General features: G+C 38.6%; 1 protein-coding gene across 2 annotated transcripts in view; it reads left to right on the forward strand.

The window, feature by feature from the left end:
* Nucleotides 1-23,125, forward strand: part of l(1)G0020 (RNA cytidine acetyltransferase l(1)G0020) — a 248,047-nt gene that overhangs the window by 106,350 nt on the left and 118,572 nt on the right. For both annotated transcript variants that reach the window (XM_067143333.2, XM_067143334.2), the window contains exons 10-11: nt 5,358-5,487; nt 15,410-15,558. In XM_067143333.2, coding sequence (XP_066999434.2) covers nt 5,358-5,487; nt 15,410-15,558 — 279 coding nt within the window. The remainder of the gene's footprint in view (nt 1-5,357; nt 5,488-15,409; nt 15,559-23,125) is intronic.

Below are 23,125 nucleotides of genomic sequence, written 5' to 3' on the forward strand. Positions count from 1 at the left end.
TTAGTTTGTATTTTACAGGTATCTTTATAGTGTTATAATTTACACTGTACTTGCTGTGTGTTTGACAGACTGAAAAGCCTTTGTTACATTTAACTAAGTCAACACTGGAAAACACGGCTTCATTCTTAACAAATTGTCGTAAATGTGGCGTAGGTCTTTGTATAGGAGAATGTTTTGAGTGTTACCATACCAAAGCTAGGTATTGGGAATAACAATGTATAATTCTGTTATTCAGTGACTAAAAACTATCGACTGTTCACTTATCCGTGGGCTGTATGCACGCGTAGGATTTCCTTTCAATAATTATACAGTACAAATCGACTACTTCAGAGATGATTGCAGACTGTTGCCTCACTACACTTTCATTCTTAATCTGTGAAGTCATATAATCTATCATTAGAACACACGCACATAAATTTGAGCTTATCTAACCGCAGCGCGCGAGGAGTACATATGTCAGCAATTACAAAAGATCTAACGGAGGGCACGTGTCTACGAAACATCGTTCCTAAGTTGCACCACCAATCACTATGGATCTACAACACCACCTAACGATGGTAAAGGAAATCGACAACACATCAAAGCTAAAACTAATTCGATAACATGAATAGCTTTCGAGTGGCTGAATTTCAAAGATCGTGGCAGTAGTATTACTAACAGCGGCACTCAGGCGCACGCCGCGTGGTAGTAATATTACTACCGGTGGGCGCATAGTGTTAAACATTATTTTCTGGTCACACTCTTACACAATGATTTGGAGGTTATACTCGACCATGTGCGACGGGAGGAATCAGGAGGAATGACTTTGCCCATCATTTTGAGAAACTTCGACCAAGTCGAATGATCGATTCCAAACTCAAAGGTGTGTGTTCAACATTCATGACCTCTGCATGCTTAAAGATGCGGATGCCAGTCCACTTTCTGAAAGATTTTAATTTGTCTTCATTAGCTAGTAAGGAATTTCACGACTTTTTCTGTATCCATAACTAGGCTATCACAAGACAGATATGCACCACGCTAGTCAATTTCATACGATTATGTTCCTAATACAGTACAGGTATAGGCTACCTTATCATGTGACAAATATTCACTACAATTCATTGTATCACCCAACACAAAATAAATTTCTAACTTTTGAATTGAATGCGAAATACAAGCACAAATATACTTACTGTGTTATTCAGCAATCTTGCTGCTAACCAGCAAGCAAAACTGAACAGTCCTTAGGCTAACAGCTTGCTCCCCAAACATGTAACTTATTCTGTGAAGTTCAGGAATTTAAGGCCTTTTTCCATAATCATGAATGCAGCTGTTGCGACGGATCCTACCTGAGTTGAAAATCACGTTTGTTTCACAAGGGATGACAGATAACATTTTCAAGGCTAGGAAAAATGTGATCGTACTAAGCAGTAATAGTGAAAATTCATGACACGATAGGTGAGGTATTTTTATAGATTTAATACCATGAGAATCGGGACTTTGAATTTACGATGTGTTAAACATGTTAATGAGAAACGCACTAAAGAGGTTTCTTTGCATTTTTGTAATAAATAGCTAAAACCAGACTTTGTAAATAGTGAAAAAAATGTAATACTCCTTAACTCAGTCGACAACTTGTTATATGATGCTGAGGCAGAATATGCTGTACTTTTTATTCCATACCTTGAAGAAGATACATGGTCAGTGTAAATCTGATCTACTGACGTAGTTTGATGGTTATGAATGTCTTTCCTGTAAATAATATATATACTTTTTAAGGAGATCATACCATTTTTACATATCATTTTTAAATTTGTATATGGGTAGTGCTTCAGAGTATGTCTTATGCATTCTGACAGCTAAGATGTTTGCATCCCTGTATACCTTAAGGGAGTGTTTCAAAAAGTTGTGTAATTAAATTAATGTTAAGGCCCTTTTTTGTAGTATTTCAGTTCATTTATTTTTGTTGCACAGACCCCAAATTATATTGATGTAAAGTAGATGCAAATGAATAAGAGAGAAATAAATGCAAGCTGCTGTGTAGTGTTTTTTTAAAATTTTATTTTTTAATGCTGTTTGTTCGGGGTGTCGACCCATGTGGATCTTTTGCCCCTACTGGCACCATATTGTATGAACCTGCATGTAATTGGAATGGCGGTAGTGTGGAATTTTCTGTATGATGAAAGGAAGATTGAGGACGTCACAGACACCCAGTGCCCAGGCCAGGGATATTAATCATTACAATTAAAACCCATGACCCGGCCAGGAATCAAACCTGGGGCCACCGTGTGACAGGCGGACGCTTTGCCCCCTACACCGCAGGGCCGAACTGCTGTGTAGTTAATCCTATGTCCTGCAATCTTTTCATAACTCCTATAACAGCAGTGATCTGACGTTCTGTACAAGATATATGTTCTTTGCAGCATAAGGTTGTGTTCAGAATAAGACGTTAGTATGTAAATGAACTTACTCTTTCCACAATCTGAGTCTTAATTTTTACTCTGTTTAAAGAGGTTATTGCAAAAGATGGCTTGTAAAAACCCATCCAGTCACAGTTCAGCTTGGGTGTACTCATTATAACGGCAGGTTATCTTTCCTACTGCCAGTCACATTCGAGTTGAGGAGTTTTGATTATAATAATAGGCCTTATTGCCTACTACCAGTTGTAATCCAGTTGGGCACTTTTCTTTATAATGGCAGGCACCCTTGCCTACTGATGGATACAATGAGGTAGGGAGGCTTTGACCAAAATTGCAGGCTCCCATGCTTAGTAGTGGATGAGAAAATATCAAATAACTTGTTTGATATCCCTATAAACCTCCAGTCTGTTCTGCGATTCTTAAATGAAATGAAATGAAATGGCGTATGGCCTTTAGTGCCGGGATGTGTCCGAGGACTTCGGCTCGCCAGGTTCAGGTCTTTTGATTTGACGTCCATAGGCGACCTGCGCGTCATGATGAGAATGAAATGGTGATGAAGACGACACATACACCCAGCCCCCGTGCCAGGGGAATTATCCAATTATGGTTAAAATTCCCGACCCTGCCGGGAATCGAACCCGGGACCCCTGTGACCAAAGGCCAGCATGCTAACCATTTAGCCATGGAGCTGGACTGTGATTTTTAAATCATGCACATATCAAAACCTGCTCCTGGATGAGTATACTCTAAATATGAAGTTTGGTCAAGATCTGTCCAATCATTTTGCTGTGATGGTGGAACAAACAAATGGACCCAAAAGCTAAAATCACTGATACGATCTTGAGTTAACCCAAAACAGATAAATATCTTGAAATATTGGCAAAATAAACTAAATTACAGATAGTAGACCCCCTACAACTTTATTTATTTAGATTACAATGTAACACTTCATTAATTTAGAGGCTGCATAAAAGCAATGTATATTTGTTTCAGCTAAAGGTGCATAATAGAAAAATAAAAATAATTACAATATATTGAATTTAACCCTTTAAGTTGCAAAAGACTGGGAGACTGAAAAAATCAATTTCATTGCATGTTTAGAATCAAATACAGTAGACTATCATACATACATGTTTATTTTACAAAATCATATTCATTTTGTGATATATTTTTGGTGGGAAATATATATCCCACTGCCACTTCCCGACAGCTGACATTCTTGGGGTGTTCATTGGGATAATAATTTCCCACCTAGTAAATTACGTAGTATTTTGCACAAGTAGCATAACTTTCTGGCTGAGGCTTTTGTTCTCCAGTATTTCTCATAGCAATGTCTTCTGAAGAAAGGGTTGAGTCGCTGTCTGACACAACTGCAGGGAATAACGAATGTCTTTCCGCTGTTGGAGAAGCAGGTATGAAGTCTGGATCGGCCAGCGAGTTGTCAGATTATCCTAATTCAGAATAATCAGAATCAGGTCGTTCTAATAATAGAGACATTCAGTATTTCCTCTTCGCTCTTCCTTCACCACTGGTGGAAGGTTCCATTTCTGGCTGTGTAATTAAATCTCCTTCCTAAGAGAAAAAAAATATAAAGCTTATAACTCAAGTTTTCATCCATCAACAGCATGTATCCAAATGCCATCACTGCAATTGTTGGCACTATATAGTAATAATATTTTAATAGTCAAACTAACTGCTAAATAAACTTACCAAAACTGAATGACCAATCTTCAGCATCATTATCGCCTGCTCATCTGGAATTTCCTCTACCAGCCACTTCGCAATATTGTCCATATTCTTTGGCAATAAATACAAATCTACAAAATAAGCGTGTAAACACGTTCATTTGTATCATACTACAAATTAGATCATATACCCAGATGCTAAAGTAGGCTATACCTAACAGCCTTCAAATGTACACCAATGTGTGTATGCTGATAAACTGGTGTGAAAAATCTGCATACATGACTTCAAGTTGGAATAACAACTTAGCCAAGATAGAGAACAACAAAATATTGCATACACAAACAACTAAATATGTAATTCACTAATATGCAGTCCGATACTTTGATCTGTGGCACCCGAATTTATTTCTGAAACATCAAAATTTTTAAACAAAAATATAACCTGAATCACTACTTGACAAACATTTATAACTGTAAATCAATGCATCAAGGCACAAAACTAAAGCATAATATTAGTTGTGTATATGTTACAGAAAACTATTCTTACCAATTAGACTTCCTCCTTGGCTCAGGTTTTCCATAAATTGCTTCAAACTCGCCTATTACAACACAACATCGTCTGTAAAGAACTTCAAGCAACCAGAGGGATATATATTTCCCACCTGGTAACATCTGACTTGCTGGTCAAAGAATAAATATATGACTGAAGCAATTTATGTACTCCCTGTGTCCAGCACATCAAACTACATAATCCTTGCACGATGGGAACTAGATATCTCTCTGGAGCACTAGCGTATACTAGGTGGGAAGAATATATCCCAAAGAAACTTAAAGGGTTAAAGAAAATTACCAAATACAGTTCCAAAGATAATGTCTTAAAGTACTTATTGATGATTTTAAGGCAGGAAGTGCAATGCCACTCACAAAAATTTTGGTCGGTGGAATGCTTTGCAGAACTCAATGAATTTTCTAGGTATTGTGCCACTACTTCCTATGACTGATCTTTTTTTAGGCTGTATGCCGACTTGTAGAACGGAATTGTGGGCTCATGTATTCCCTTCAACATTTCATCCATTACCAGTCCAGGGCGCGTTGCCTTGTATTACAATCTGGTTCTTCCTTAGCCCCTCTTTCCTGTAATTTTGTTCTTTGCCTTTTCATTCTTTTTTCATTCATCCATCTCATGAAGAACCAGGATATTATTTTCTTTAAAACCATCTGTACACAAGTTAGCAGAATGAAACAAACCTTTTCTAAAATTTATTTTTTTCAGATATGAAGGCACTGGCCGTTCACTGTCCCTGAAGTTACTTCAGCAGCTGAGAACTCAGGCTTCTGCCACTGGTGTTTCAGCTGACAAAAACAAAAACCAGGCTGCTGCAACGGGACGCACACTACACGAGGTGAAGTTTTCAATAAATCTTACTGTAACAAGAATAATGTTGCATACTAGACGTCTGCAATCCCTTCTTTTCCTTCCCTTCTACTCTCTTCTTCTATGCAGCCTCTTCTGAGAGTTAATGAATGGGTGGAGCTTAAGGGCACCTTCATGCCCTTGGGGTTGAAGAGGAGTGGGGACAGTCCATCACCCTGTCTTACTCCAGTTCTAATTTGGAAAGATTCGGAGATTTCACCCATGAATTTTGCTTTAGAAAATATGTCTGTCAAGGTCTGTTTTATTAACACAGTTGTTTTGTTATCCACACCGTACTCACAAAGTATATTAAACAGGGTGGTGTGGTCAATCGAGTCGTAGGATTTTTTTTGAAGTCTATAAAAGTGACAACTATGCGATTCACCTGGCAGTGTTGCAGTATCATCTTCAGGTTCTGGATCTGTTCTGCATATGATTTGGTTGGTTAGAGCCTCCCTGGTATTCATCGATCAAGTGTTCTGTTTGTTGTTCCTGTCTGGAAACAGGGCACGTGAGAACACTTTGTAGGCAATTGGTAGAAGTAAAATACCTTTGTAATATGTATTATACCGAGCTCGATAGCTGCAGTCGCTTAAGTGCGACCAGTATCCAGTAATCAGGAGATAGTGGGTTCGAGCCCCACTGTCGGCAGCCCTGAAGATGGTTTTCCGTGGTTTCCCATTTTCACACCAGGCAAATGCCGGGGCTGTACCTTAATTAAGGCCACGGCCGCTTCCTTCCACTTCCTAGACTTTTCCTATCCCATCGTCGCCATAAGACATATCTGTGTCGGTGCGACGTAAAGCAAATAGCAAATAGCAAAAAATATATATATATATATTATAAACACTATTTATTCCTTTTTTCAATGTAAGAACACCATGTTAAATTGGTGACATTCTGTGGCACCAAAAGTTCGGAATTTCTGTTAGGCAAGAGAACTAAATATAAAGAAATTTAGGTAAGAGGTTGGATTTTCCAACATGACACAGATCAATCAACAGTTTTCAGGGCATCACTATTTTGAAAACAATGTGCCACATGTGACAAGAATGCAACGTAGTGATTAGCTCACCAGGGGAGTTGGCTGTGCGGTTAGGGGCGCGCAGCTGTGAGCTTGCATCCAGGAGATAGTGGGTTCGAACCCCACTGTCGGGAGCTCTGAAGATGGTTTTCTGTGGTTTCCCATTTTCAAACCAGGGAAATGCTGGGGTTGTACCTTAATTAAGGTCACGACCGCTTCCTTCCCACTCTTAGGCCTTTACTATCCCATCGTCGCCATAAGACCTGTCTGTGTCGGTGTGACATAAAACAAATTGTAGTGATTAGCTCATATAGAGAAAAATGCAGGGGTAGGAAGTGATGTCTGGTGGCAGAACTATGCGACTTGAAAAGTTTATTTAATGGCTGTTCGCCAGGAGTGTGTTTGTATTTGAGAATTATGACTAGTATTGACTCTTGACTGGGACATCTGGTTGACTTTGGTGTTACTGCGATGTGTACTGAAATTGTGCTGTGAAGTGCTAAACTAGTTATGAACTTAAATTCAAGTTAGTGTTTGCTGCGTTATCGCCAAATGTGACGAGCTATGAGGGTATATAACCTCAACTTCGACTAGAGTATGTAAGAGCACACTCATTACTATGAATTTTTATAAACATTGGAAGATTAAAGATATCAATGCCTGTGCATTATTTTCATGGCAGGGTTTTATTCGTTTGTGCTGTAGCAGGTTATGTGGTGGTAGTTAATTATCCTGCATTTCTCACTAGTGTTAGATTTATATGCAATCATAATAAAGGTGGGTGGGTACTATCATATTGTAGGCTACAATACTGTAGTGGTTCTGTGCTGTCAAAGTAATTAAATACTGGAGCTCAGCCGTTTTACAGTTACTAAACATATCTCACAAAAATGTCGTAATATCACACCAATGATTAAGAGCAGAGTGCATGAAGGATACGTGCAGGGAAATAGAAGGACCCAAGAAACAAGGCCGTGGATAGAGAGAAATAATAGTGCAATAGGCCTAAAAGGAAATTTATACCCACATTTGTATTACCGTGTTTACACGAATAATCCCTGCCACCGAATAATCCCCGCACGCTAACTTTAGGAAGGCTGCTTTGAAAAAAAAGTGCCAACATTGACGCAAATAAAACCTGCACCCCAATTTCATACCCCAATATTTTTTTAAATTCGCAGGTATTAGTCACGTAACTACGGTAATCTTCAAGATCAGAATAGTTTATCATGAAAGGGAAGGGACCTTTGAATAAATTTCATGCAAAATACAATATATATTTTCTTTTTAAAGGTATAGAACTGCCAGTACATAGTAAGATTCTGAACAGTATGTATACATGTCCGCCCAACATTATCAACAGCAAAAAGAAATGAGAAAAGCTAAATCAGTGGACTGATTTCTAAGATATTTGCAATCCGGAAAGAAAGGATTCATTTCAAACAAAGTCTGCATAACTAGAATCTACGGACAGATTTCATGACCAGTGCACAGAGAGGCAGTAAACTTTCACACTATACATTAAATTTGTTTCCTACTCTCATAAAAACTTCTTTTTGTTTCAATCCTAAGGAGGGACCTACTAAAGTAATTTATGAGGGTAATCCCAAAAATAAGGTCTCCAATTTTTTTTTATGAACACAGAACTCTGTTTGTGTGGCTGTTAGTCACAATATTGTGAAGAGTGTTTCCTGCGCTCGGATATAAACATGCGCATGCTGCACTGAGGCACTCAGTCTTGGCTTGGCAGCCGTTGAGAATGGAGCTCTCGTTGGATGTTACCGCCAAGTGCAAAGTGCATGCAGTTATTCGGTTTTTTAACGCAAAAGGTACTGAACCGATTTAAATCCATCGCCAATTGACGGAAGTGTCATTTAACAGTGCTTTTCAATCGGTGTTACGCCTACCACAAAAGGTACTTGAAGTGTTGTCTAGTGGTATGCAACAAAGTGGGTGTGTTAAAACACGTTTTAAATCCTATTAACTATCGCATGGTCTCTAAGAAATTTCTTCCTATTGGTAGGTGAGGAGACTATGTTTGTTTATTTTTTGCTCTGACCAGTGTCTTAACGTCCATGGACATTTCTACTGCTGTCATGCTGTCATCTTACAGTAGCTGAGCAAATCACAAATAGTGCATCAGTCTTCCTCTTATTTCTCAGTGTAACATTGGTTATGTAATGGAATTTTTGTTGTAGAATGGAGAAGAGCTTTTTATGTACTACCACAAAAAGGCCAAGAATCAATGCTGCAAATGGAGCGTTTGGATGCAATTGCGATAAAAGGATGTTACTTTTCAGAATAAGATTCTGTCTTGAGAAAAATATTTGTCCTTATTGTCCTTACAGTTTAAGTATTCATGGTATTAATATGAATTGGAATGGGAGGGATCACTCTTCCAACGAAAGGGTTGGGAAACACTGTCATATAACATTTATACAACTTGATATAAGTTAAAGGACACTTGCAGGACGGTGTATTTTGGTATCTCGCTAAGTTTTCATGATGCGCCATGCTGACACTGGCTGTTCACGCTAGGATATGCTGTGTTGAACTGTAATATTACACAGCCACATTATTGGAAGCAAAAACAATGTTGAGGGAAAAATATGTAACAATTCATTCTAGAAATGGTTCTGTTTTTCAGTAAATGGTAATATATTGTAGGTGTGTCAGCCTTGCTTCTGTTCGATTGTGATAACGCAGTCTATATGTAATACAGTTCCAATCCCTACCCACCATGATTACAGATCGCTGCTTGCTGCACAAGATCAATTTCTGTGCGACCAGACGTTTGTATGTATGTTGGGCCTTTAACCCAAATTAGCATCCACCAAATTTGTGGAAACCAGAGCATAATGAAGTGATGTTAATAAAGGTTAATTTACAAGGGCTGTTTCTTTTTTCAGCCTCTGATGGGCTATTTAAAAAAAACACATTGACATAACAAAATTATTTTATTACTGAAAGTTTAGTAGTTTCATACTTATTTTTCTGCATAATCGCCAAAACGGTTTAGGCATTTGTCGTTTTGTGACTCCAGGTTTCCTATGTCCTCTGCCAAGAAGTCTGCCGCCAGTGAGGTAAAGTGCATCTAGACAGACTCTTGAAGTTCTTCATTGGTGGCAAAGTGTTGTCCACCCAACCATGCCTTCAGTTCTCAAAAGAGGTGAAAATCACTAGGTGCGAGGTCTGGATGGTCGAAAACTTCCCACTTGAATTGTAGCCGTTGAGCATTGTCATGGATGAAAACCACGCTGGTCGAGAGCATGCCTCTTTGTTTGTTTTGAATCGCTCTGTAGAGGCGACGTAAAGTTCCACAATAAATTCCTTTGTTTTCGTTGATCCCTACTCCCTAAAGTCTACCAGCAAGACACCTTTATGGTCCCAAAAAACGATAGCCATTGTTTTCCTGTTGTTCAGTGTCAATTTAAACTTTTTCGACTTGTTTGGAGAAAATGGATGCATCCACTGTTTAGACTGTTCTTTGGTTTCTGGAGTATCATACAGGACTCAATTTTCATGACCATTAATGATAGACTTTAAAATCTCCTCATCACTATGGTAATCAATATGTCGGAAACATTACAGACGACGCCATTTGTTGAGTTTTGTGACCATCGGTCAGCATTCTTCAGACCCAATGTGAACAACGTTTCTGGTATCCCAAGTGTTGAGTAAAAATTGCGTACAGAGAAGACCTTGAAATGCCTCGAATTGCTGTAGAAATTTCACTGATCGTAAACCTCCGTTTGTTGCGGACAAACTCATCAACACGCTCAACCATGGGTACTGTAGCCACAGACTTGCATCTTTGCCCACCTTCATCATGGATATCTGCCCTTCTTTAAATTTCAGACACCATTCTCGTACACTAACATCACTCGTACAGTTTTCACCATTCACTACACTCATTCTGCGATGGATTTCAGCAGTGCTACATCCTTCTGCTTCCATAAAATGTATCACACTTCACAACTCACACTTGACAGGAGTCTCGATCTTAGCGGCCATTTTCAATCGTCAGTAGCTTGGCTACAACTGGCACATTGTTGCCAACAGGTTGTGGCAGGGATGTTGCACAATCGCACGGCGTAAAGACTTGGCTCCCAACTATCTCGTATTTATTTACATGCATGATCGGAGATTGAAGATAAAACCTGCCTTTGTACATAGCCAGTTGTCCACACATCACTAACAAAATACATAAATTCATATATACCCCGTCATCAGTGCGTTCAGCAGATAATCATTCTTAAGAATTCTTGCAAGTGTTTTTCTGGGGATCTCTGTATCCAGTCTGGTCTGAAAAGGTCTTCTACTCTCAATAGATGTATTATTTGACTTACCAACTCCGTTGTCGCAACATTACTTTCGTCAGTTCCTCAAGGTTGTTTATCATTAACTTGGTCTTTGCTTCATTCATCAGAAATTTTTCATTCCAGTAGGTAGCTCACAACATAAAGTGAAGATATTGATTCTCTGAAAAACAGGTGAATAGCGTAGGGAATATAGAATCTCCTTGGCAGCCCCCTCTTCCATACAGGATAAAGTAGCAAAACCTAGATAAAAGGTTTTTGGACATATGGTCATGAAAAAGAAATATCTAGGAAGATGTTTGTTGTGAAATGGATGGAAAAAAAGACCTAAAAGAAGGCCATGGCAAAAATGACTGAAAAGAGTATGGAGCGTGTAGATAATAATGATGTTCATGATATTTGTGAAGTTCCTGAAGAGTTTGGAATTGATGACTTCTGCCAAATGTAATAATATACGTAGGCAAATCAAAAAAGTAAGTTACACTTCCAAGTTATGGCCATTTATGAAACCACCTGCACATAGACAACACGGTTATGACAACATACAATGTAAGTTCACTTTTCCACATAGTCGCCAAGAGACTGTAAACATTTCTCAGAACGGTGCACCCGTTCGTCAGAACGGATTGCAAATAACTCCCGACAGCTCAATTTAATTCCAGGGTATTTCATTCTATGTGAAAAATCTAAAAAAAATTCATTCGGTTCCGCTTTACGTGAATTCATGAAGAGAAAAGTTCACCCCAAAAGAACGCAGTTGTATGTGAATGATCGCCTAGTCCCAATGCTAACGTTATAACACCACCAATAAATGCATTCATATTTACGCAATCAGCTAATGTTTCATCTTACAAACTAGATAAAGAATTAATTAATACTAAAAATTAACACTCACAAATTATATAAAAAAATAAAAATCTACATTTTATTTAATTAGAGAATTGCCCTAAGAAATGAGAACTCAACTTGGGAATGGGCTACATTTATCATTATATAAAATAAATAATTCAAGTAAGTCAAAGTCAGTGCTGGCTTATTTGGAAAAAACAAAGATATAACATCAACTTATTCGAATTGTTTCTGAAATGAAATCAAAAATATCAGCGTTACTGTCCATAAATATTCTTGGGACATCCTATGTATCACTGGAATACGTTATCCAACTGCAATTATTATATTGTAATAACATTTCAAAGTCTCTCCTCATAATTACATTGCCATTAGAAACAAATAAAATCTGAACTCAATTAATTCAGGTTCATTCTCAGATATTAATCAGTAACGATTCACGTGCTAAGGCTTTACATCCCTAATGCCTGCTAAATCCGGCTCCTAATGTATCATCTTCCTATATATTAACCTTTCATAAAATTCAAATTCAACTATACACTGTTTTAAAATAAATAATCTTCCTATTCTATCCACATAATTCTTAATTTACATATCTGTGGCTCGATATGCTTAAATCCTAAAATCAGCTTCATGGTCCGTATCGCACTTCAATAGATTCACAATTAAGTAATTAATTTTCCACCTAGTCGATACAATGATTGCTTAAGGCAATTTAATGGTTAAAAGTGGTACATGTTTCATATATTATCAACATCTTCAGCCACATAACACTGTTTTGATGAAAAATATATAAATTGACAAAGTAATGCTTTAGAGGAAGTGTCCTTAAAATTAACATAAGATTGATAACATTAAAACAAACAAACAAACAGAGTTTCTGTTTGTTTCTGTTTGTTTCTTAAACGTCTTGCAGTTCATCATCTTCTTCGTGAGGCTGCCAACAAAGTTAAAGATTTCCGACGAGAACATGGTTGTTATAAAATTCATATTAGATTAATATTTTTCTTAAGTTACTCTTCTTATCCTTCTTCTGCGTTATATATTGCTAACTCTTTAAAATTGCGTATAATGTATTTGATCTTTTTTGGGGGAAAAATCTTCAGAATCAGCTTAAATAATCCTCAGAATTATTTTCCTCTTAGCCTCTGCGCCAATAAAATAACCTTATTTCAGTTCTTATGTTTCTTGTGCAGTTCGTATAATTCTTCCCTACGATAATGTCGGACTTGCTCTTCGGGTTCCCATAAGCGTATTTAATCCGAGCTCGCTTATCTAAAGTATTTTGGCTATTCACAATTTTTCTTTGGGTTGATTATCCCGCTTTCTTCTTAATGAATGTAGTCTTTCTTCAAGAATTTCGCCAAAATCTCGTAAAATTCTGTCCTATACGTAGCACGTTCGCAATTCACGTCTTGAATCTGCTAATTCAATTTTTCAAGTATTTTTTTATAATAATCTCTTCTGTTCTATTTTTTTTCTTTAAAACAATCTACTTGACTTTTTGCTGTTCTGCACCACCTTCGGTATACATCCATTCCCAGTTATACACGGCCTTCTGTTATACCTCGATATCATGTCTTCATTGTGTACTCTTTTAAGTTGAGTGGGCCACACCTTCCTTCGATGCCATTTTGTAAACGTCTAGGAAATGCAACGGGTACAATGGTCAACCAACTTTTCGATTCTGGATGTGTAGTAATCACCTCCAGCGCTATGTAACCTCCTGGAGACAGCTGCTTCCACCTCCTCATTGTTTTGGAATCGTTGCCCACCGAGATCCTTTTTCAGCTTACTGATTACATGATAATTGCATGGCGCTAAGTGTAGACTGTATGGAGGATGTTGCCATACATCCCACTTGAATTGCTTCAGCAGTTCAGACATTTGGCGGGCCGTGTGAGGTGGTGTGTTATCGATGCATCAAAATCACACCGGCACTCAATTTTTTCCCTGCCGCTTTTCTTTAATTGCCTTACGCAACTGGTTCAACATTTGACAATGCAAAGCCACGTTGATTGTCTGCCTTTCAGTATAAATTCCACGTGCATGACATCCTTCACGTCAAAGATCACTCTTGCCAGCACCTTTCCTGCTGAAGGTTGGATCGTGTCCATCTTTTGTGGTGGTGATGTGGTGTGCACCCATTCCATCGATGTTCTCTTTGTTTCAGGGGTGAAGTGATGTGCCCATGGTTCATCCTCCATGATGATTTGCCGCAGAAACTCATTGCCCTCCACAGAATACCGTTGCAAAAATGCCAGTGATGATTCAAAACGTTGTCCCTTGTGAACATCGGTGAGCAGACGTGGGACCCATGTTTGACACAGTTTACGAAATCCAAGGTGCTAGTGAACAATGGAGAACACACTGGCATGCGAAATGTTCAGCATGCTGGCAATTTCCTGCGGTGTTATCCACCAATTCTCTCTAATGATCCCATCCACACAATCAAATATTTGCAACGGTACTGGACGTTGCGGGTCTGCCTTCGCGATATTTGTCTGGGAGATCGGTGTGTCCGGAATCAAATTGCTTACACCACTTTACAATACCTGGGCGAGAAGTTGCACGCTCACCATATACAGCAGTAATTTCACGGTGAATGTCTGTGCAATTGAGCCGTCTAGCCCATGGAAATCTGATCGTTGCACGCACCTCCAATTTGGAGTGAACATCCAGTCGATGCTCGAATGAGCCTAGCCCGTTCTCTGTACACAACACAAAGGGATACCACACCAACCTTCCTATTGGACTTGTCAGTAGTTACTGTAGCTTGCTTCGTGTTGGCCACAGTCGTGTTGCATAGCGTGATCCTGCGGCGAGCTAGTGTAACTTACTTTTTGATTTGCCCTTGTATTTTACAATAAGCCATTGCTGTGATGAAACTGCTGCTGTAGAGCAATGAAATGTGTAAGCAAGTCAGGTGTGGGCTTCATCATCATCATCATCATCATCATCATCATCATCAGTTTCCTTTTTTCAGCTTTAGCTGTGTTAAGATGTTAACAGCACCTTTCCATCTTCCTCTATCCAATCTTAGCATCCGTCATTTGATTCGGTATCCTTCCCTCTTCCATCCTCTTAAAATGTCAAAATAATCTCATTTTATTTCTCTCCATTCTGTTTGAATGCTTTTCGTCTCCAATTTCATTCTCAATGCGTACCTTGTCTTTTCTTATCTTTCCTATCTTACTTTGCAAAAATTTCATCTTACTGGCCTGAATTTTACTCATACAGTCTGTCAGTCATCAATTTCCTGTACTTATGGCTGTTGCCCAGGTGGCGGATTCCCTAGTTGTTTACCTAGTTTTTTCTTAAACATTTTCAAAGAACTTGGAAATTTATTGAACATTTCCCTTGACAATTTATTCCACTCCCATACTCCTCATCCTATAAATGAATTATTCTCCGTCTTTTTGTCAGTGTTAAAGTTTCTGCTGCATATGCCAGAATGTGGCAGTAATACATCTTATACATCTCCTCTTTACATTTTCATTGGTACTTCCTTCTTCCAGATCAAGTTCTTCAGTACTCAAGTAAAAAGCATTCATTTCTCTGATGTATCCTTTTACTAATCTCTGTGTTTAATTCTGCATCCTGCATAAGTGGATTTATTATTCTGCATTATTCTGTTCATTTTTGTGCTATGTTATAATTATTTAGTTTCTGACTCAAGAATTTGAAAGCTATTTCCTGTATTGTTTGAATTTCCCTAGGTAGTGCTGAATGAATCCATTCGTTACAAATCAGGAGATGATGTGGAGAAGTGGCTTACAGATATTCTCTGCTTGGATGCTACTTCTGTGCAGCCCATTCTTTCTGGCTGTCCACCACCTGATAGTTGTGACCTCTACTACATCAACAGGTTGTTATATTTGTTTTACAATCTTTATAGCTGTTGCTTGTTTTCCAAACTAGGGACTCCACAGTCCTCAGTTATATATATGTGATATTAGTGTATATCGTTATGTGTATTTATGACTATTTTGGACCTGCAGTAGGGATAGGCAAACTGGGACTTAATATATTATCTGAGCATTTTACTGATTTGATTTACTGTGCCCATTTTTAAGGACATATTTAGGGCAGAAAAAAGCAATAGCTGTCTGTCTGTCTGTCTGTCTGTCTGTCTGTCTGTCTGTCTGTCTGTCTGTCTGTCTGTCTGTCTGTCTGTCTGTCTGTCTGTCTGTCTGTCTGTCTGTCTGTCTGTCTGTCTGTCTGTCTCTTTCTCATTCTGTCTGCTTGCCTGTCTGTTTTCTGTTTGTCCCATCTTCTCAAAAAAAAAAAAAAAAAAAAAAAACACAAGATATTTTTATTGGATTTGGAAACCAAAGAGGATTGAATGTAAGGTAGGGAATACAAAACTGGGACAAGTATATCATATCTGGTACTTAAGATGTGTATTCTGCCAGGATGGTAGTATACTAGGAAGTGAGAGCTGGGTGGACTCGGGATATCTTATTCATAAGTTGGAAGTGACAGAGCCATGAAGGCAGCGAGAATGATTACTGGTACAAACTGGTGGAAACAGTGGCAAGAGTGTACTCAGAATGATGAGATAAGAATGAACTTTATGGATGAAATTGTGCGTGAATGCCAGCTGAAGTGGGAGGTCCTGTGAGGAAAATGGTGGAGGATAAGTTGCCCAGGAGAATGGGTAATGCTAAAGAGAACGGAAGGAGAAGCAGAGGGAAACCAAGACAACAATGGTTAGGCTCAACTTTTAATGGTTAAGGATAACAGGTGTAGAACTAAATGAGACCACAGAGCTAGACGCAAATAAACAATTGTAGAGGTACATGGTTAATTCATAGATTTGCACAGACTGAGCACTGAAAGGCATAACAATCTATAATGGAGATGTATGTATAGGGATCTTTCTGGCCCAGAGTTCAGTGCCACCTCATTTGGAGAACATTTGGAACCTGATATCCCACTGGCCGTGTGAGGTTCGAACGCACACATCTCCGCTTCATGATTTAATCTTCTGGCATCCTGGGGCGTGGTATGTTCAGGTCTAAATAACTGAATATAACTTACAAATTTACAAGAGTGGAGGAGAATTTAGGGGATTCTATTGCAAAGGAAAAATCTGCAAAAACTGCTAAAATCAATTTAATGAATCTTGATAAAAGAGAGGAAAACAAATACTTATGAAGAACCACAAACATTCATGACACTGTACATATGGTCAGTGGACCTTAGTTCAGAGGCAAATCTCTGACCAAAATTTAATGCCTTTCATTGAGATGATTTATCATTTACTTAGATGAGTAAACCTCAGTTTTTTAGTGTTAAATTGAATATAGCAATGGTGAATGCGACACTGGCAGAAACATTCCACAAGAAAATGAGGCTAACTTTGTGTGGTTATCTAACCTACATTTAATCGAACAAGTAGAGTAAAAATGCAAGAATCAAAGAAAATCAAGACACAAGCCATTTGGGTTGGGACTTGGACCCATTATATGCAAGACACAAAAAATATAGCAGGGCAGAACCTGCTTAAAACTTGACAACATGAATATAAACCATGTATAATCACATAAAACCTTGGCTGAAAAGAAAAACAACAGTCATAACTGCTCCTCGGGAAAACTGTATGTGACTATGTTCAGGATTGCCTTGGACTCGAACGGACAACCTTCTGCTGTCACCAACTAGGCAACTGAAAACCCCTACATAATATAATATACAGGTAGAGGAAAAGCCTCCTATCATCTGGTGCTCATTTGTTTGTTAAATCACATTGCACCGAACTATGTATAAACAGCTGGAGTAAATGAAAGATTCTCATTCTGTTCCCCCAAAGAAATACTCAACTGCCTAGTGCTGGGTGCTTAGCCTTGCTTTCCCTTGACCTTCTCACGCGAGGATCTGACTTCTTCCCCACCACCCCTACTCGTTTAAACCAGCTGTGATTTGTCATTGGCATATGGCAGACATGTCTCTCAAGGCCTGCCTGCAGATTCTCGTGCTTTTTCATAATTTTAAAGCCCCTTTTTAACACAATTCTCAATATCATTTCCGCATATGTCACTACTCATATGTCATTAAAATTCAGGGCATTCTTCCACAAATCACATTTAATATAGATTTCAGTGGAAATTTCTGTAGCACGATTACTTTCTATCACCACTACATCTTCGTCAAGGCATTGATTCTTAAGACATCCCATTCCAGTATGTCTTCCTACCTCATGACGTGAGTTGACGTGTGATGAATGCTTAAGAAATAGTGATTTCCCCTTAACCTCTAGAACATAGCATTATTGGTTTTCTTACTGAAGACCCTATCATGGCAGTGGTTCATAAATGATCATACCCCACGTGAACGCTATCTAATATGGAAGATGAGAATCAAGTCCATAGCATGTCACAACCCACACAACATTCATATAGCCAACTAAACTAGACTATGAGCACGCAAATTACTTAAAACAGAGTGCATTGTTGTTCATCAATTCTACACGTCTTATTTCGTACATTTAGCGAAGGTGCTACTCGTCATGCAACAGTAGCTGCTGAACCACCCATTAACTCTCTAGTAGGACAATATTTACAAAGCTAGATCATTTTCTCCCCCATCTGAAACACTCCTAAACTTTAGGACATCTTTAGCTAAACTGTCCCCTCTTAGTAACCTATTATTCACTCCCAAGTGAAGTTAATCAAAGATATTAAAATACAATATAGCACAATTCCCAAGGAATTATAACAACTTATAATGCACTCAAAATTGCTTCCTATCCTAAATGACCCTTGATCTGGCCAAACTAGATCTTAATTATATTATTTGCTATTGTGAAAATCCCCCTGCATTCACTAGCTACCTAATAGTTTAAGTTGTACTCATTGTATTGTTGTGTTGTACTTACCTGAGCCTCGTTAGGCTCATGGGATGATTTACACCTTCATAACAGCTGTGCTAGTCACTGGAATGTCCATGCTCCTGGATTTGGTCACAATCTGCTGATCCATGATGTTAGGCTGCTTCCGTATGGTAATAGTTGTGTAAAGGAAACCTAATTAAAACACAGCATCTCTTCTGGATACTCTCACCACTGCCACACACAATGACATGGGAGTTATCGTTTCCGGCACTGAATTACGGCACTGTTCAGTAGTTTGAAAAACTCCCACACATCTCTGATTTAGCCTTTCCAGCTTATTAGGACTGGTAAGGGTGATCTCCTTGATTATTATGCCTACAGCGTAAGCCTTTCCCGTAACAGTTTTTAAAATGTATGTGATGTAGTCACAGCCAGGCTGCTAATGTTCGTACTACCATTAACACAGCATACATTTCAACTTCGATCATATCCTACCCCTGGGTATATTCAGATTGTGGAGTCTCCTATGGGTAGAAATAATAATAATAATAATAATAATAATAATAATAATAATAATAATATATACAATTTTCTTGAAAATTCTGCAAAGTTCACCCGCGAGAAGATGCTATTTGCTTTACGTCGCACCAACTCAGATAGGTCTTATAGCAGCGATGGGATAGGAAAGGCCTACATGATTAGATTTGAGGAGATATCTGATAGTAAGATAGCAGCCCCAGTCTAGAAAGCCAAGAATTGCTCAGAGGATTCGTCGTGCTGACCACACGACACCTCGTAATCTGCAGGTCTTCAGGCTGAGTAGCACTTGCTTGGTAGGCTAAGACCCTTCAAGGGCTGTAGTGCCATGGGGTTTGTTATTTTCTTTATGCGCTACTTTCATAGTATTTCTTTGAATTGGAAGCATTATGCATTCCCTGGATGGTTCCATCTAGTTTGTCCACTCTGTACACCCCATCAGCAAGGTTTTCTCCATTTTTCTAAGGTCCTGTAAATAGTGGGCAGAAATTTGCATAAATTCTTCTTTCAGGATGCGATACAGCAGATCTGTGGATGAGTACTATGTCACCGATCTGCAATGTTTGTCTAAAAATGTGACGTCGTCTTCTCTCCCTGAGCTGGGCTGCATGTCTCAGCTTGCCTATGGCATTTTCTACTCTTGTTTGCTGGCTAATACCTGCCTCAGGTGGAGTTTGCAACCATTGGTCCCTTGGTCGATCGGGTGTTATGCCTTTGTGAAGCCTTAGAGGAATGTCTTGTGTTGACTCATGGGTGGTAGAGTTTATGATTTCCTGCATAATGGGAAGCACCTCTATCCACTTCCAATGTTGGGATCTACAATAGACCCAGAAAAATTTGGCAATTCCTCGCATTACACTCTCGGCAGGATTGGCCTCAGGATGTCTTATAGAATTCACGATATGTCGTTTAGAATTCATGAGATGTCATATTTGCATGTCTTCTAGTGCTGATCGAAACTCGTTGGATGTAAGTTGAGTCCCGTGATCAGTCAAGAGGAACTTGGGCTTTCTGATTTCTGGTATGATGTTTCTCTTGATTTGCCAGAGGATGTTACCGGTGGTGGCCCTTTTTATAGCCAGAAGTACCATGTACTTTGAGAACACATCAACCACTACAATGATGTATCTCTTGCCCTGAATTGCCTTTGGCAATGGGCCATAGATGTCTAAGGCCAACACCTCTCTTGGTTGCTCTGGGATGATGTGTCTAGGGATTTCTCGCAGGAGACAGTTCTTAGGCATAACTTTTGGCATATGTCGCAAGTCCTAATAATCTTGCGGGCATCCCTTCTCATATATTCCCAAATGAATTTCTCCTGGATAACGCTGGTGACTTCGTCCGTGCCGGCATGTCCGGTAATAGAGTGGCAGTGCCAAATTATTGGGATGTAATTTAGGTGGGGCATAGATCATACTTCTAGTTTGCACCCGGTCCACATATTTGCAGACAAGTCCACCGTAGTAGCAAAATGACTTAGCTAGTTGATGGATGTGGGCATATTCATCATTGTCAGCAGGGATGGATGATGAGCTCGTGGGTTTTTCTATCCCTCCCCTGAATCTGGGTGAGGTAACAAAGTCTTCTCAGAAATTCCTCATCGTCATCATTCAGTACTTCAGTAGGCTGGACCAGTAATTTCCTCCATGGGGTTGCGACTTAAGGAGTAAGCAAGCGCGTTCTTTCCATCGGGCCAATGCACAACAGTGATATTAAACTGCTGTATGAACAGCACCCTCACCATCTCACTGGTAAGGTCTGATGACATTATAAATGAGAGGGCTTTATGGCCGGTATGAATTGTGACCAGGTATCCAAAAATAATCTTTCATCAGTACTGCAATGAATACACAAATGCTAATGCCTCTAATTTTGTCATGGTGTATTTCTTTTCATGAGACCTTAGTTTCCTACTCATAAAAGAAATAAAGAGTTTGGAGTTAGGATCTGCTGGGTTAAGGACCATTCAAAATTTGGGTATGACAATTTAACACAATTACTAAGCATCTCCTTGGTGGCTGGGAATGATTGTTCACAATCCTCGATTCATTTCCATTGATTATTCATTCGTAGCAACTGTTATAACGCAGCTACAGTTTCTGTGTAGTTTGAGCAGTGCTGAGAAAAGAATTGACGTAAACCCAAAAATTGTCGGACCGGCTTTCCTGATTGAGTAAACTCTTTCAAGATTAAAATTATTGTGTCCACCTTTTCAATACAAATATATATTTTTAGTGGTTAAATTCTACATGAATGAAACACACCAGTTAGGGACATGTTTTGCCCTAGTTATGGGCATCTTCAGCCTATATTAATCCTAAGGTCAAGAATTAAAACTATAAACATTGGAACTTATACTAAAATAACTTAATACTAAATACAATTGTCTTATGCTATTTACACAGTTTGCAATATGTACAGTATGTACAATAAGTGCATTAACCTTGCCAGAATTTATGAACAATGAATTACATTTTTTACAGTGACCAGACCTCCAATTGCGGATTGAATTGATCACAGCTTGAATTGGAGTTTCTCAAATAGTATTGACTAGAATTTATCACTGCGTGAGTTGGGGTTTCTTCAGCTGTTATAGTCGCCTGAGTCATAAGAATTTTTACAACACCGGAATCTTGGTTAAAATCGTTAATATTAAATTTATAGTCCACATGTAGTTGGAAATGAAATCCATTCAAACGGAGACAACATGTCCCTAACTGGTGTGTTTCATTCATGTAGAATTTAACCACTAAAAATATATATATTTGTATTGAAAAGGTGGACACAATAATTTTAATTTTGAAAGAGTTTACTTATTGTATCTTCAATACGGAACAAAGTGAGATTAGTTACTTGTTTCCTGATTGACTTTGGAAAGTTCAAAATACATTCGATTTTTGCTGGATTGGGTTTGATGTCATCTCCGCTAATTAAATGACCAAGGGACGGAACTTATGTTTTAAAGAACTGGTTTTCTTTACATTTATCTTGAAATTCTTGGCCTCCAGTTCTCGCAATACTTCATGGATATCTCTTCAACCATGCTCCAATGTTTCAGAGGTGATTAAGATGTCATCAACATAAATGGTATTAATAGATTTCACCTCATCAGATAGCTGGTTCTCTAAAGCCCTTATTAATGTGGCTCCAGAATTTCGAATTACAAATGGAAGTCGATTGAAGGCGTATGTAATATTATAAAAAATGAAGCCTGTAAACAATTTACTCTCATCGTCCAGCACGATGTGAAAATAAGAGAAAGTCATATCTAAAAGAGTGAAGTATTTCTTTCCATAGAATTTTCGAATGATGTCTTTAAGTAAAGGAGGGTAGTCGTACTCCATGACTAATCTCTCATTTAAAGTTTAAGCGTCTAATCATGCAATCAAACCGCTGTTAGGTTTCCGAACTATAGCCAAAGGTTTGACATATGGTCTAATGCACTTTGATATTATCCCATCTTGTTCCATCTGTTTAATGAGCGCTCTTGCCTCTGCTCTGTATTTTTTTTTGTATGGAATAGGGTCATTTCTTGTACGTGGAAGTATCCTTAGGATCCAGATGGTATCTAAAATCTCAGATCTCTCCAGGTTTATTGTTGAATACATCTGGATAAGTTCTGAAGACTTCTTCGACTATATCTGTAACGTCGTTGTTGGCCGCTGGGTTTTTAATTACACTAACTATGGAGCTGATATAGTCTGGACCACCATCATACATCTCTTCTATAATTGGCACATCTTCGATGGGTCCCACTTCATTAGGATCACTCTCTTCATTTTCAACTGGCGCAGCATTTCCACCATCGAAGCCTTCCTGCGGGGTATCTATCCCTTGTATTCGATCATCATCTCCATCAATCAGCTGTAATTGACAGACTTCCGAAAGAACTGCGAATGGTAGTGTCAAGTATTTTGATTAAGAAAACTGTTCGAAAGGTGCAATCATTCAATTAAACCTCAAAAAGGAAGTAATGTGCACTGTGACCTCGCTCTTCTGAAAAAAAGACAAATCAGTACTATGTGAAATGTGACCGTCCAACCTGCCAAACTTGCCGTTCCGT

Source organism: Anabrus simplex, chromosome 3, assembly GCF_040414725.1.
Source record: "Anabrus simplex isolate iqAnaSimp1 chromosome 3, ASM4041472v1, whole genome shotgun sequence".
In the NCBI taxonomy this organism is placed as follows: Eukaryota; Metazoa; Arthropoda; class Insecta; order Orthoptera; family Tettigoniidae; genus Anabrus; species Anabrus simplex.